The following is a 17,611-nucleotide window of genomic DNA, read 5'->3' on the forward strand; positions in this document are numbered from 1 at the left end:
CTCCTAAGTGTAAAAGCAGTGTGGGAGATAAAATCTAAACCTGAGATGTTAATATGGTAGCCACATGTGGCTATTTAAATCAAAATTTACATTAATTAAAAATTCAGCTCCTCAGTCACGCTAGTTAAATTTCAAGTGATCAATAATTACATGAATAATGACTACTATTACTATATTAAACACATTATTCTATAGAACAAGATTCTACTGAATATTTGCATCATCTATGTTCTGTTGGACAGCACTAGTCTAGACAGCAAAATATCAGCATTTCTTGGACATTTTCATGGCTAACAGGAACAAATTAGAGCAAATTTTGAAATTAGGATGGTTCTGAAAACTAGAATTTAGAATCAATGTAAAAGGGGTCTACAGTCAAAGAGGAGATCTGAAAAGTCACACACCTTCTAGCAAAATGGGCAAAATGGTCCCTGGAAAAAATAATAAATACTCCATCCAGTATAGGGGTATTCAAAATATGGTCTGCCTCCAGGTGCTTGTTCCCAACTGTTTGTTACTAGTCTGATCTAAGTCCAGAAATTATGTTTAGAAACTTTAAGAGTAATGTAACATTGCTGCAAAATTTTTATTGTATTTTACAAAAGTATCAGCCTGCAATGCACTTGAAATTCAAAAATCTAATGTTTTGCCAAGATCATTTGAAAAGCATTACTCTAGAACATAAATATATGTGTATATATATAAATAAATATGTACACATATAATGTATTATAAATACTAGCTGACAATGCTATTCAAGAAAGGAGCTCAAAGTCAGAGTTCTCTTTGACAATTACCATAACTGATAATATCTCTTTAGAAATTTAAAATGAAATGAAAGAAAGCTTATCAATGACCAACTAAAACACAGAGAAGTTAATAGATTCAATTCCAGTCATGAAGACAGTTTACTGAAAGAGCTTTACTTAAAAAAAGGAAAAAAGGAAGAAAGCTAACATTTATTGAGGGTCAAAGTATGACTACACCAGGTAATTTCAAATACGTACTTATTTACTCTTCACAACAAGGATGTTATGAATTACTCCCAGTTTTACAGATGAAGTTCAAAGAAGTTTAATAATTTGCTCAAGGTCATAAAGTTAACAAAGATATCTCTTCATGTTTCACTAAGCTTCCTATGGACTAAAACTGAAAACAGGTCAAATATGGAGAAAAATTCTACGGAGGTGAAGACAAAGGGCTAATATCTTGGCAATAAAATGCTATAAAAATAACTCAGGTAGACAGAATAGCGAGATGGACAAACTCATCTCAGGAAAATGAACTGAGTAGTATGGGATATGTCATTCAATTGCGTAAATTCAAGAGAAACACACCATTTCCTAGAAGATAGGGAGGAGTTACAACTGGAATTCTCGGACACCTAGTCCTCATACAAAAGAAATAGATGAGGACCAGGGACGCAAATTCAAGGCACCCTTCCCAATAGTCATCCAGCACAAAACAAATGACTTTTGATTTATAATAATTTTTCCCAATTAAGTTGCATATGGTTTAAGAATTACATACTCTGCCTAACTCTCAGCTTACATCTTTTTTCTTGTTTCATATAAACCAGCAAGTTCTGGAGGAGCTATAGACTCAACATCATGCCTGGCACAAAGACGCAATGTGACATTTTTTGTAAACATCAAAAGTGTAACTTAAAGGGAAGAAAGATGGAGCACAGTTGTGTGCAAAGTTATGTATCTTATAGAGCTGCTCAGGTTTTTTCCAACACAAAAGCATAATCACTGTCAGGTAGGTATCTTCCAAGGGTTTTCCAAGGAGCTAAATGCTTCTGTTTTACATTAAACACAATGATTCTTTTTTTAAATGATGCCTTTTCTGAGTTTCAAATAGTCTCTCTTAATCCTACCACCACTTCAATAACCAAAAAACATGATGGTCCCTCATTCTCATAAAATAAAGATAAAGCAACTATCTGTTCTATGCAAACAAAGGAGTCCTATTCAATGTGCCTAGCAAAACTCCTACAGCAACTATGTCCTGGAGAACTGATCACCCCATTACACCAATGTGTCAACAAGGTCATCTTGCATAATAAATTAAAGAGTGCCAGTGAATAAAGGAGCAGAAAGAATGCAAAAACTTTCTCATTTTTGTTCCAGAGTACCTCCAAATTCTGTTCCTAGGTACCTTTGACCTAAAGACAGGACTATCTCCTGATTATTTAATTCCCACTATGCCTATATCAGAAGTTAATACAGATATAACAAGCTTTAACATCACTAAATTCAACATTTTATCTGAAAGAAATACACATGTTCAAACTGCTGGCAAACTTGATAAAAACCCTTGAACAACAAACAAAATTAGCCTGTGAACAATTTCTATATGTAATCAATAGTCAGTGAGAGGAGGTGGGACTCAAAGGATTGTATGAAATGAAGGACCAAGTAGCCAGCTATATTCTCATGCAAGTCATTTCAGCTATGTAGCTCCCACACTGCTCAAATGCTGCAAGAACAGTACTTCCATCCAATGTACCTTACCTTTCTGGAGATTGAAGAAACATTCAAACCAAATCTTTGAGCTCTTTCCTTTAGCTTGTCCAGGTTAACCTAAAAAAACACAGGAAAAAAAACACATTTTAAAAAAAAAAAAACACAGAAGACAGAAACTATGGTCAGATCTAAGAGTTTAAATAAGACTACTACTATCAAAGATACCCTATATGTCAAATTAGGAAACAAAGCAGAACACATACATCCCACTAATTATTAAAAGGCCTTTTCCAGAATGTAAAGTCAGCTTTGCTTCCCTCATTCATCAAAGGTGGCAAGACCCTCCTAAGGTGGAGGGTTTAAGATCAAAGAGGCCAAACACTGCTTGAAAAAGCAAACATATGTCTAAATCATCACCTCCAAACAAGTCCATCATTCACAGACCCAAACCATTAAGTCTTATAAATAGCCTCTCCAAGTAGTTCTAGAATAATCTTATTCTCTCTATATCCTGGCATAGACAGAAACTAGCATTGCAGCTTTCCTTTCTTTAGAGGACCAATCTACCATCAACACTCAATCCTTCTCCCTCCTTTTTCCTAGAAGTCTTGGTAAAAAGGATTTATCACAAGGATGTCAAGGACATTTTTCTTAACAATAATAATACAGCATTTCACCTTCACTTAAAATATTAAATAACATCAAGAGCAAGATTTACACAAAGCTGAATGTATTTCACCTTAGCATATTTCCAATTTCTAACCATGCTTCCTAGTTACAATGGCCCAGAAGGCATCTTAATATACAGATCTTTATTCTCTGATTTTTAATTTAATGGGAGTATTGAAAAATAGCAGTATCTACAAATAAAACTCAAACACTGTTTCCCAGACTCTCCAATGATAATTATAAATCAAACATTTCCAAAGCCATAAGATAAGACGTAAAACTCCAGGACCATAAAACAAAGAGCTATATGGATTGTTCTCTAGCTAACAAAATCTATTCATCTTTTCAACAAGAGGAGTGGTGGGAAGGAGTGGTGGGAAGGAAGATGTCAATAGTAACTTGGAAGATAAGATAATTTTCCTGATCTCTCACTACCTCTTATTTAGGACACGATACAGTGAACTGATAACAGTTACCAAATTTATATGATCTCAGGGTTTCTTCCAATTTGAAGAAAAGGAATCTCTAATGTTAAAACTAAACTAACTGTACAGAAGTAAGGTCTGATTCTGCAAGGGATAAAAAAGATTTCTTACCATAGGTTTGGTGTCAGATGATAGGCCTAAGGAAGCAAATTTAAAAGGTTTATTTTAGGACAAAAAAGAAATAAATAATAGGGGGAGACAAAGGGTAAAAACTGGGCAGATTGAAACACTCTGGGTCAAATGAATGGGAGGGGTAAAGGGTATGGGATGTAGAGTTCTTTTTGCCCTTTTTATTTCTTTTTCTTGAGTAATGCAATTGTTCTAAAAATGATCATGGTGAAGAATACACAACCATGTGATGATACTGTGAGCCACTGATTGTATAATACGGTTGGACTGTATATGTGTGGATATTTCTCAATAAAAATTTTTTTTAGTTTTATTTCGTATCTTTAAAATGAGAAATGAAGCTAACAGTGTTCAAATCAAATCAGCACAGAAATAATACATAGAACAAATGTCCATTATTTTATAATGAAAAAGAAAAGGCAGAAATAGTATCCAGAGATCATAACTGCATTTGTTGTAATGAATGGTACAGCCACTTTGGAAAACACTTTGGAAATTTCTCAAAAAGTTAAACATTTTAAGAGTTACCATATGACCCAGCAATTCCACTCATAGGTATATACCCAAGAAAATGAAAACATACATTCACACAAAAACTTGTACATGAAATGTTTAAATAAGCTTATTCATATTAACCAAAAAGTAAAAACAACCAAATGTCCATCAACTGATGAATGGATAAATGTGGTTTATCCTATACAGTGGATATTATTTGGGAATACAAAAGACTGAAATACTGATACATGCTACAATATGAATGAACCTTGAAAACATTATGCTAAGTGAAAAGAAGCCAGTCACACAGGGCCACATATCACTCGATTCCTTTTATATAAGATGTCCAGAATAGGCAAATGTATAAAAGAGAAAAAGATTAATGGATTTTTAGGGCTGGGAAGGAAGGGGGGATGGGGAATAATTGCTAATAAATACAAGATTTCTTTTTTGAGTGATGAATGTGTTCTAAAATTAGACTGTGGTGATGGTTGCACAACCCTGGGAATATACCAAAACACAATGAACTGTACACGTTAATTAATCAACTGTATGGTATGTAAGTATTCAAATTGTATTCTTTTTAGAGATACTCTGTAGTTCTAGGATGTCAGAATTATGAATAACACTGAAATGTTATCCTTACATTATTTTATGCATGCTGCCTTTTCAGACCAAGCAATAATTATAGCTTTTATTTTTTCTCAAACAGCAGTATCTAATATCTATGATTATTTTTGTTGTACCTTCATCAATTCTATTAAATCTCTCATAACCAAGAGCCAGAAAGTATTTTGTTTTTAAAACTGTGCCAGTCTGAAACTGTTGTGTACTTCAGAAAAAACATGTTCTTTAATCCTCATTCAATATTGTGTGTGTGTGGGGGGGTCTTTCTGATTGTTTCTATGGAGATGTGACCCACTCAGTTGTAGGTGGGACCCTTTTTATTAGGTGGTTTCCATTGAGATACATCTCCACCCATTCAAGGTGCAGTTGCTTACTGGAGTCCTTTAAAAGGGAGCTATTTTGGAAAAAGCTTCAGAGCCTACAGAGCCAAAGACCTCTGGCAATGAAGAAGAAAAACACCCCCAGGAAAACGGTTTGAAATCAGAAGCCAGGAAAGAAAGCTAGCAGAAGACCTATGGCTGTCCCAGCTGACAGAAACACCGAATATCAGCCCTTTCTTGAGTTACGGTACCTTGCCCTGGATGCCTAAGTCTGGACATTTTGATAGTCTTAGAACTTAAACTCGAAACTTAATAAATTCCATTTTTAAAAGCCATTCCATTTCTGGTATAGCAACCGAAGAGAAAAACTGCTGAAAGTAGTCAGAATTTTGTTGATCTTTTAAAAAGTATAGCAAAACACAATGATAAGATCTTTGGGCAACATTTTCTTACCATGCTTAAAATCACTTGCAGATCACCAGGAAGACTGTGTCACTGGACTAAGAGGCTTTTACATTTAAATTTTAAGTCTTTAAGAACAGGGATACTTTTTTTTTTTTTCCTTTCGCACACGGGCAGGTACAGGGAATCAAACCCAAGTCTCTGGCATGGTAGGCGAGAACTATGCCACCGAGCCACTGTTGTACCACCCGGGATACATTCTTTTTAAAATAACTTTTTTCCTAATTTATTACAAAATAACACATTCATTATAGAAATTTTGAAAACATGGATAAGCAAAAAGGAGTCACTCAAAATTCCATCAAGAGATACTGAATATTAAAAACTTGGTATACAAACTTCTATATTCTTCCTATCCATAAATGTACTTTTTTAAATTATTAAAATAAGAACATACTGTTAATATGATTTTGTAACTTGCTTCTTTCACTTAATATTTTTCTAAAAAATATTTTCAATATTTTTTTAAATTTATCTTTGTGTGTGTGTGTGTTTTTCAGTATCATTTTTAACATCTGCACAATCTTCTACTATACTCGACACACATTTATTTAATCAATTCTCTGTTGTGTATTTGGTTGTTTCCAGCTGTTGATCACTACAAAAATGGAGTGATAATTCTTGCTACCAAGTCTTTAAGCACACCCAAGATAATTTTCTTAAGATAAATTCCTAAAAGTAAAATTACTAAGTAAAAAATAGTCTTTTCCCTTTTACCACTCAAACTAACCAGTATAATACTGGGAAAGTGCACATTAACTTCATACTGATTCGAGACACCAAAAAAGTTAGCAAGAAAGTTACTAGAAACTTCTCTAAAGGTGTCCAAGAAAAGGAAGGCAAATATTGGTACTTTCTCCTACCCTCTTATAACTTTAGCACCTTCTCTTATTTGCCCAGGAAGGCTTAAATACAGTTTTACCTAAAGCAAAGAGGTGAATGTGATAATCTCTTAAGATTTCCTAAAGCTAACAAATTCACCCTAATTTGGAAGAATGAAACCCGTTGTACCACAAAAGTAAGAATAAAGATAATTTTCTCAGAAGAATCTCTGCACTCTTCTTACTTTTTGTTGGAACTGAAGAAATGCCAAACCTAGAGAAAGAAAAACAAGTTAAATTTTAGGAAGCTGTTCACACTCCTAGTTGTCCATCTCCGTGTCAAGTGTACATATAGCACTTCTTACTTGTGATCTCAAACTTGCAATCATTAGCTAATTCTAACAACTCCATGAAAGAGATTCAGTTTACTCTTCTCCTCACAGTGAGTAGAGAATAAGCTAAAAGGAAGGCTTATCAGAATTAAGAATAGCATGACTTTTACTGTGACAAAAACCCTGTTTGATAATAAAATCCAATCAATCAATAATTACTACACCCAAATCACCAGACCAGTTCTAAATAGGACCAAGAAAGTAGTCATTTCCTTTCAGTAAGCCCTCTATTCTACTTAAAATCAACAATTATATCTAAAATCTAGGATTACAATCCTTTGCCCTCATATAATCACTATCTCAGAGACAAAAGGCAGGACATACTTACCTAGCTGCCCGAGCAGCTTTCTTACTCTCCAAGCTCACAGGAACATTGAATCGTTCAGCTCTTTTCTGCATTCTCTAAAAGATAACAGATTAAAGAAAGGGAAGAGAAAAATTGAATTTCTGATTTGCATCTTTTAATATTTATTTAAGGATGGTTATCTTTAGAACATCAGGAATAATTTCTTAAGGTCAAAAAGAAGAAAAAAGACAATCCTAGAGGATATCAGGTTGTATCTATCCTAGGGCTGAACTGAACAGCTCTTTTCCCGAAATTAAACACAGACTGCATAACGCCCTGCCCTCAAAATCAAAACGGAATGAGTAAAATAAAATAAAATCCACATTTTGTATGAAGCCAGTAAGACAAAAGCTGTGATTGCTTGAACTCTGAAAAGGCATAAAAGGAACAGCTTGGTTCCAACTCTAGTGGTCTTCTTTCAGTCAGAAATGAGGCAGTGCTGTCTTTTATCATTCTACATGGGTTTAATAATTCTCTAATTTAAGGGCACAAAACAGAACATAAGATTTCAACTAGAACCTAGTTTCAGAGATCTTGGAGACAGTATCTAGAGAAGCTAGAACCTCAGGTGCCAGTGAGTAGCACTTAAAAGCGGTATCTTCCCTTGTTACTTTTTTGTTTTTAATATTTTTATTGTAAACAAACATACAAACATTCTTGAATCCCTTGTTACTTTTCAACTCTTCCAAGGCACAATCCTCCCGAATCCTTACCCTAAGTTTCTGAGTATCTTAGACACAGTTACCATTAAGACCATTATGTTATGTACAAAAACACTAGAGCTTTGATTACCCACTATGCCAGCCCAAATATTTTCCCAAGTGTAGCTGGTGGAGAAAGATAGCAACACCAAAATCTGAAAATACTAATTTTCTGCTTATGAGTAAAATTTTTAAAAGAATAATGCAACTAAAATAAAAGGGTAGGAAACAGAGAGATAAATGTTGAGAATGCTCTTCTATTAGGGAGCAGAAATATAATAAGAGGCAAATACCTACCTCAGTCTGTGGTATTTCAGATGTAATTTTTACCACTTTCTTTTCTGCTGACCTGGATAAGAAAACATTCTTAAAAACCAGAAAACTGATATACTAAACTCAAACCTTAGGGCTGTGTAAAAGTTCACCCAAGTCATGTCCTCAGACCTATTTCTCTTCACCACCCCTTAGCCTAAAAAACCTGAAGTCCATTAGAATTTTGGTTCATTGAAGTGTCATCTATTGAGAAGAAAAAGTTCAAACAATAACAGACTAAGCTACTTTACGTAAGGTGTAAGACAGAAATCAGGAAAGAGGTCTGGTTAAATATATTGAGCTGAAGGGATACACTCAAATGACACTAGAAAGCATTTCATTTGCTTTTAGGAACTTTTAATTTACTTCTAGACAAACAACTATTCCTCCAACCCTCATTTAAATACCAACTCTCAATTTTCATTACAACAATTAATGAGTGCTCTACAGGCCCTGGTTTCCTTTTTTTACAAATCCCTTATTTCTCCCACGGGGCCTGTAGCTCCAGCCTGAACAGCCAAAGTGGGACAAATAAAAATGCCAAAGAGGGTGGGAAGAAAAAAGGCTAAGGGGAATTTGAGTTAGAAAAACATGGTAAGTTACTGGTCAAAAGGTTTAAGAGAAAACAAAAGGGGGGGACCATAGGGGCGGGAGACAAAGTTCAGAAGTATCCAGGATAAATGGAAGGGCATTAACCCTCCACCAAACAACTCCCATAAAACCATGGGTCATAACCAGTCTCATTAAGGTCCCTCATTTAGAGACATGGGAGGCTTTTGTTAAAATATCCCGGACACTTTTCCCATTTGATGCCCTGAAAGGTAGTAATGGTTTAATGGCATTTTCAGAGGAAGCAATTCTGGAACAGGAACTTTCTCCTCTATTCTTTAGTTGGAGGTCCCTGAACTGGGAGACAAGCTATGGGTGCCCCCTGCTGACCATAACTAAATCCTACACTATTTAACTGCCTTGGCTGAAAGAAATCAAACTAGGAACACAAGACTATTACTGTAGATTCTCAGACCAAAGATGAAGCAAGTAGATCTCCTTTTGAAGATTCCAAGCACCTAAATAAGCCCTGGATATTTTAGTTTAAGAAATTTCTAAAATTTTCCCAATTCTTAACCATCTCTTCTTCCCCCACCCCCACTCCACCTCCCATCTTGTTCAGAAAGGGCCACAGAAGTTTAATGTTTCACTTGAAGTCCAAGGCCACTAAAGGAATAGTCCTTTCCACCAAATTCAGGCTAATGACTTCCTTCACATTCCCACCTTGAAGCACAATCATTGCAGTACACTTCATGGCAAAAAAGGGAGCTCCAGAGAAGAGGCTAACTTCTACTTTACTTCAATTCCCTTAGGCTCAATTAAACTCACAAAATAAAAATATACCACATTCGGGACTCAGGGGAAACTTCTCCACTTCACTGAGAAATATGCCTCTCCTCTCCACAGTCACATACAAAACACTCTCCAAACTACAGGGACCCAGAAATTTTTTGTATATACTTTTGTCCAACCACAACTATTCCTCTAAAAAGAAACATTACCCCCAATACACACACGAGCTTTCAAATCTCTGATCTGTTTAGAATGCCATTAAAAAAATTAAAGCCCTCTGAACATGAGTATTATGCACATTTTGCATATTCTAATGATAATAAACTTCTACAAATTTTCAAATCTCAATATTTTTAGTCCATAAAAGCCAGTTATTTTATTTATGTGCTCTTCCTTCTTGCTCCAGAAATCCCAACATTTTTATTTTAAAGCTAGTCCAGTAAGTTATTTTCTCAAGGTACTATATCTAATCGTAAATCTCCTTTAATGGGAAGATAACTAAAAGGCTTTAGAAAGAAGCAGTTTTTGACAAAATCTATCAAAATGTTAAATGCACATTCTATGTGACCCAGCAAACCCACTGCTAGGAATTTATCCTATGGACATACTTGCCCACAAATGTAAAATAATTGACCTTCAGGGAAATACAAATCAAAATCACAAGATATCCCTTTACAACCATTGGATGGCTGTTATTTTAAAAAAAAATCAAAAAACAGAAAGCAACAAGTATTGACAAGTAAGTAGAAAAATAGGAACCCTTGTATAGCCACTGTGGAAACAATCTGATAGTGTCTTAGTAAATTAAACAGAATTATAAAGACCAGTCAATTCTACTGCTAACTGTATATTCCCAAAGATCTGAAAACAGGGAATCAAGCATATGTTTGTATACCAACGTCCACAGCAGCACTGTTCACTATATTAAAGCCAAAAGTGGAAGCAATACAAGTGTCCCTCAATAGATACAACAGAATATTACTGAGTCATAAAAAGGAATGAAATTCTGATACATGTTACAACATGGAAGAACCCTGAAGACATTTAAATAAGCCACACACAAAAGGACAAATGCTGTATGATTTCATTTAGATGAAATATGTAAAAATAAGCAAATTCATAGAGACAGAAAGTAGATTACAAGTTACCAGGTCTGGAGGGGTGGGCAGGGGGGAAATGGGAGTTACTGCATAGCAGGTATAGCATTTCTGCTTGGCGTAAGAGAAAGTTTTGGTAATGATGGTAGTGATGGCAGTACAATACTGTGAATGTAATTAATACCACTGAATTGTATGTATATAAGTGGTTAAGATGAGAAATTAAACCCTGTATATGTTACCACAATAAAATAAATTTTAAAAAGTTGGAACACAATAAAACTCATCTCTTAAAGAGAAAAAAAAAAGTTGGACAACAATGCACTTTTTTGCTATTATGAATAATCTAAATGTCCATCATCAGGAAACTAGATAAATTACAATTTATCCATAGAATGGAGTACTATTAGCTGCTAGAAAGAATAAGGTTACAAGTTGATAACTACTAAATCTGAATGATGGGTATATAAATAGGGAGAGGTCTACATACTATTCACTTGTAATTTTCCATAACAAACTAAAAAAAAAAACCTACCACTTACTAGGATAATTATCCCCATTTCAGAGGGGTGATATGAGGATTACATGAGAGTACACAAAAAAAATTAGAACCAAGTCTAGCATGATATCAAGTGACATTTAAATAAGGAATTATTACGGTGATGATGATACAGAAAGATCTTCGAATGTTAAACAAAAAATAACAGTATTCCTAGTGTGTGTATGCATATGTGTGTGCTTATAAGCATACACTATATATACATACATATATCCACACACACGTATATGCCTCCAAATATGCATATACATACACTCACCATACAAAAAAATTCTAGAAGGATACATTAAAAACCTCTGGTAAGGGCGGGCCACGGTGGCTCAGCAGGCAAGAATGCTTGCCTGCAGTGCCCGAGAACCCGGGTTCGGTTCCTGGTGCCTGCCCATGTAAAAAAAAAAAAAAAATACCTCTGGTAAGGGAGATATGGAGGTAGGGACAAGAAGCACTTAATTTTCAAACTCCTCTATACTCTTCAGTACTGTTTGACTTTTTTACTAGTACATCCATTGCTTTTAATAATTAAATGCATTACTACAGCTATAAAGAATAAATATTCTAAAAGAGACTCAACTGTTCTTAAAGTGCTAGAGTATAAAATAGCCAGACTTTTACGGAAAAGTCCCAAATAAAAGATGTCATGATGGACCTGTTGGGATAGTTTAAATAAACAGAGATCCACATTCACTCTAGTAATTTGTCCTCCCCCTCTGCATTGCAAAAAAAAAAGCAAGAGATAATTCAATGTTACTTGAGAGATATAACATCTGTTCAACACCCTCCTCCCTTACAAAACTCCTTAGATACAGTTTTACACTTCTCTAGAGAGCATTTATGAATCATCTATTATGGTGACCCCACAAAAGAGCACAACAGCTGGGAGAACTAAACTTGTATCTGGACTTGCAGTCACCTGGTCCCAATTATCAACTACATAACCAGAGACCATGTGCTTTGCTTCAGTTGGACCATGTACTTGGGGTGAAACTGACCCACCTAAAAATGTATGATCTAATCATAAATGAAAAGGACAGGGGTATACAGAGTGAAACACTAAACCAAACACAAAATACAAAGTACAAAGTACACCAGAACTGTGTACTCTACTCAGATTATAAAAAAGCAATAGTTACACATCAATAGTTTTTTCAGGGGGGTCTTCCTCTTTGACAGGCAGTTCTAAGGGCTTTGGTTCTTCTTCCTAAAACCAAATGAAATAAGATGGTTTACATAAATCAAGCGTAAATATCAATCAACAGAAGAATATCAGAATTCCAAAATGAACCAATCTCTCAGGATTTTCATTCCCCTTTTATGCTCCCTTAATGGGTTAGCACCAAAGCCATCTAATGATTAATGTGAAACAGTGCAGCCAAGGCAGTGGCACATCGCCAGGCCAGTGATTCTAACTTACCTCTGTTTCATCTCCCAGTACATCTTCTTCATTTGCTTCCTCTTCAGCTAAAGAAGATGAAAATATTCAGATCAAGCACTGCTACAAAACCACCTTGCCATACTTAGACTAAAATTATAATCACTTAGCTTTTTCAAAATAAAATTCAATAATGACGGTAGAATATTGAAAATCTGCTCCATACGGAGAAGATAAAACTGCATTTCTAACTTAACAATACAAAGTTGAACTCAAACTGGATTGATTAAATGTAATAAGTTTAAACTATAAAGTTAATTTAACTTTGGGAAACTATCTTTGAGATTTAGTGGTGGGGAACAATTTCTAAAAAGCCCAGAAGCAAAAATAATAGCTGAAAAATTGAAGATTTTTTCTTAAATTAAGGACTTCTATTTAACAAAAGACACCATGGACAAAGTTACCAGACAAATGACAGAGAAGACAGCTGTGTCTAAAACAAACAAGGAAATAATTACTAGCATATAAGAAATTCCTGTGTTCCCTTCAGCAGCACATGTACTAAAACTGGAACGATACATTAGCATGGCCCCTGCGCAAGGATAACATGCAAATCCATGCAACGTTCCATACTAAAAAAAAAAAAAAAAGAAAAGAAATTCCTGCAAACCAGCTAGCAAATGATGGAAAGCTAAACAGTCAAAAAGACAAAGAAGAGACCCAACTAGACACGAACATGAGAAATGTTTAAATTTTTAATAACTAAGAGAAATGAAAATTAAACCAATATATTAGCAAAAATTAGGGTATTTGATAAGACAGTGCCAAAGTTTAAACTTGTAGAGATATAAGAACACTCACATACTGCCAGTACAGATTTAGGCAACAATTCTGGAAAATAATTTTGCAGTGCTTGGTCATACTAAGTATACATTTACAATTATATATAACCTAGCGATATCATTCCTTGGTATTTATTCCAGACTCTTGCATAGGAACATAGGAGGAAATGAAAATAGTAGTTCATCACAGCATTATTTATAGAAGCAGGACGTGGAGGCAATATAGGTAAGTGTCATTGGATGAATTAAGTAAAGTGTGGTGGATACAGACCATAGAATACTATCAACAACTGGAATCAACAGACTAGATGATCACACAGCTATATGCCATAATACAGTAGACTTGATTCTTGAAGATGACAGTATAATTGTAGAGCTTTTAAGATGTGCCTGTGTGATTGTGAAAATCTTGTGACTGACACTCCCTTATCCAGTGTATGGACAGATGAGTAAGAAAAAAAAAGACACAAAAATGAATAAACAACAGGAGGAATAGGGAGTATGGGATGCTTTGGGTGTTGTTTTCTTACTTTTATTTTTATTATTTTTGGAGTAATGAAAATGTTCAAAAATCTACTGTAATGACAAATACACAGCTTTATGATGATACTGTGAATCACTGTACACTTTGGATGATTATATCTCAATAAAAAAAATCACTTTAGAAAAAAAAACACCAGAGTACTTAGAGAAAAGAAGTGAGAAATAAAATGAGGCTATGACCTTAGTAACATTTCTTTAAATAAAAATACTGTATATACCAACAATACCACATGGTTTATAAGAACTAAGAAAAAACATACTAAACACATTAGAATGACTGCCTAAGAAGGGTGAGTAAAAGCGAAGTAAAGAATGGAATAAAATAAATAAAATTCATAGAGGGAATTTGTACAACCTGGGATGTCAGTATGCCTTAAACACGTTGTACAAGTTTTTTAAGAAGCAGAATTGGAAAACATCAAAGCTGGAAAGGGCTGGAGATTACCTATGTTATTGGATTTCTATGGTCAAGATATTTTTCTCATTCCATAGATCCAAATCAGACACTGCCATGTAAAGTGACTGACCAAAGTCATCTTGTAAATTTCTGACAACAGGAATTAGAATTCACATCATCTAATTCTCAGTGTAATGATACTTGTATTACCATGATGACTTTTAAATAATTTGCTGAATTAAAATCATAATGTCTAAAGAAAAAAAGAGAAACTTTTATTGCACTCTATCGTTTCTGATTGAGACAGTTACCTTGATGCAGTTAGAGTTTGTATTGCGAATAACCTAAGCAGAAAAAAAAAAATCTTCCATGTGGCAGAGCCTGAAAATTAATCCCCCGGTTCACATAGCTCCTTGCCTCCACAAAGTACTCACCATGCTCTTCAAGATATGCCTGGAGCCTGTTGATGAGATCTTGTTTTATTCCCTTGGTTTCCAAACCACGAGCAAGACATTCCTGCTTTAGTTCAGCAAGCTGAGAAAAAAGAATAAAGCCTATCCTTAGTTAACAAGATTAATCCTGGCCAATGAAATGATATAGTCCTTACAAGAAAACAAAAAAGTATAATGAAAATAAAGTTCAACCCAAAAACTATATTCCTTAATCCCACCAAGTCACTAACAATATTCAATATGCAAGAAGACTTCTCTAACAGATGCTGCAGGACAAACATCCTACTTTACTAAAATTCTTATCTGTTCATGCACCTATTTTTTCCTCCTTTCACATCAATTTATTATGTTGAGAACCCCCTCTGATTACAATAGTAACTTCTTTCCAATTTCTTTTTTTAAAAACACTTTAATGTGAAATATAACATATATGCAAAAAAGCAATGAATTTCAAAATAACATTGTAACAAGTAGTTAAAGAACAGATTTCAGAGTTTGGTATCTGTTACAGTCACACAATTTTAGGTTTTTCTTCTAGCTGCTCCAAGACACCGGAGACACAAATATCAATATAATGATTCAGCAGTCATACTCATTTGTTAAATCCTATCTTCTTTGTTATAACTCCTCCTTCTCCTTTGATCCCTCGTCCAATCTTGAGGGGTATCTGGGCTATGCTCATTCTAACTTTTTCATGTTGGAAAGGGGTGTTAATTATATGGGATGGGGGATGGAACTAGGTGCTGCTCTTGGAGAGGCTTACCTTATTTTAGGACTTATTTGGCTTACTAACCCATCTGGAGGTTGTAGACTTCTAGACAGTAACCTTAGTGTGTGAAACTTTTGTAGAATCTCAGATAAAGCCCTACAAGCTCTTTAGGGTTAACAGGAATGGTTTTGGGTAGGGCTTGGCAAACCATGGTAATTAGAACATCTAGCTAAAGCTTGCATAGTAGTAGCCTCCAGAATAGCCTCTCAACTCTATTTGAACTCTCTTAGCCACTGGTATCTTATTTTGTTACATTTCTTTCCCCCCTTTTGGATAGGAAGGTGTTGTTGATCCTATGGTGGCAGGGCAAGGTTCATCCCTGGAACTCATGTCCCATGCTGTCAGGGAAACTTTTACCCCTGGATGTCATATTCCACATATAGGGGAGAGTAAAGATTTTCCTTGCAGAGTTGGGCGTAGAGAGAGAAGGCCATACTTGAGCAACGAAAGAGGTTTTTTTTGTAACTCTTAGGCATAACTACAGGTAGGCTTAAGTTTCTCTGCTACAGAAATAGACTTCATAAGAGCAAGCCTCAAGATCAAGGACTTGGGCAAGTGAATTTACTGCCCTCCCTGCTACATGGAACATAACTCCCAGGGTATAAATCTTCCTGGCAACATGAGATATGCCTCCCGGGGATGAGCTGGGACCCAGCATCAAAGGACTGAGAAGGCCTTCTTGACCAAAAGGTGGAAAAGAGAAATGAGACAGTTTCAGTGGCTGAGAGATCAGAGTTACCCTTGTGCATTATATAAATATCCCTTTTTAGTTTATGGTGTATTTGGAGTAGATAGAGGGAGTACCTGAAACCAGCAGCCTTGATTCTTTTATTTTTTTTCATTACCATGCCAGCTAGCATATGGGAAGAATGAATTTTTGAGCAGAAAACACAATTATCAAAAAGCAGATTCTCCTGACCATCCATTATTCCAAATTCTTTATTGCAATCTACTATATACAGGCATATGGTTCTAACCACTGTAGAATTTGGTAGATGTGTTAGCTACTTTAAGGTCATAATGAATTTTATTAAAAGATCTATATCAATGTAAAAAGAATATTTAATGGTATGCCACAGAACTCAGTTGAAAATTTTAAAATCAGTAACCTGATTAGATATAAAAGGCATGCTTCATCTTCACAGATGATAGGAAGAAGGAGAATCAATGGATTACTGACAACTAAGCTAAAAAAAGAAAACTCTTTCGGGAGCACAATAAGCCAAAATGAAGATTCAATTTAGAAGGAATAAGGTATAAATATAAACTCCTGCATTTATATTCAAAACTTCAGTTATACAAAAACCAGATGAAGGTGATATAGCTCAATAGTAACTCAAAGAATAAAGACCTTGGGTTCAATAGTATGCTATCAAAGTAATTCTAAGTTATGCATAAATGAAATATAGAATCTTAATAAATGATGGAACAGCTAATCCAAGAAAACAAGCAGGAAAAGGAAGGTTCCAGAAATCCTAAATGCATATCAGTACACAAATAGATACTAGGCCTGAAAAAAGGCCTTGATGATTTTGAACTATACATCTAAGACCAAACCAACAGCACTTAGAAAGAAGATTCTAACAGAAGAGCTATTATAACTAAGGCATGCTTGGTTTTCAACCAATGACACAGTACCCCACCCCCAGTAGGAAGCATGTAGAAATAGAAAAGGGAGCTTTTTTTTTTTAAATATCACAATCATTGAAGAGATGAGGTGCTAATGGCATTTAGTAAATGCAGCAGGCAAGGATGCTATGGAAAGAGAACTGCCCTACCCAATATGCCAAAAGCATCGACTATTGAGAAACATGGTACATAATTACTCATGAAAAATATTATTTTAAAAAAAAAAGGGTTCTGCATAAAAAAATGATTGTCAAGTGGCTGCATAGCATAGAAGTTAAGAATATGGCACCTGAAACTTGGCTGCCTGGGTTCAAATTCCAGCTCTATCACTTAACAACTGTGTGACCTTGGGCAAATAACTTAAACCTCTCTGTGCCTCAGTTTTC

General features: G+C 35.0%; 1 protein-coding gene and 1 pseudogene across 2 annotated transcripts in view; one reads left to right on the forward strand and one right to left on the reverse strand.

Annotated features, from left to right (window-relative positions):
* SARNP (SAP domain containing ribonucleoprotein) overlaps positions 1-17,611 on the reverse strand; it is a 54,114-nt gene that overhangs the window by 29,455 nt on the left and 7,048 nt on the right. For both annotated transcript variants that reach the window (XM_077110976.1, XM_077110977.1), the window contains exons 2-9: positions 14,810-14,909; positions 12,636-12,682; positions 12,355-12,422; positions 8,213-8,264; positions 7,197-7,270; positions 6,722-6,750; positions 3,734-3,759; positions 2,517-2,585 (exon numbers count right to left, since the gene is read on the reverse strand). In XM_077110976.1, the coding sequence (XP_076967091.1) occupies positions 2,517-2,585; positions 3,734-3,759; positions 6,722-6,750; positions 7,197-7,270; positions 8,213-8,264; positions 12,355-12,422; positions 12,636-12,682; positions 14,810-14,909 (465 nt within the window). The remainder of the gene's footprint in view (positions 1-2,516; positions 2,586-3,733; positions 3,760-6,721; positions 6,751-7,196; positions 7,271-8,212; positions 8,265-12,354; positions 12,423-12,635; positions 12,683-14,809; positions 14,910-17,611) is intronic.
* LOC143643029 (U6 spliceosomal RNA) lies at positions 13,131-13,230 on the forward strand (annotated as a pseudogene).

The sequence above is a fragment of the Tamandua tetradactyla genome, chromosome 7 (genome assembly GCF_023851605.1).
Source record: "Tamandua tetradactyla isolate mTamTet1 chromosome 7, mTamTet1.pri, whole genome shotgun sequence".
NCBI classification, from domain to species: domain Eukaryota; kingdom Metazoa; phylum Chordata; class Mammalia; order Pilosa; family Myrmecophagidae; genus Tamandua; species Tamandua tetradactyla.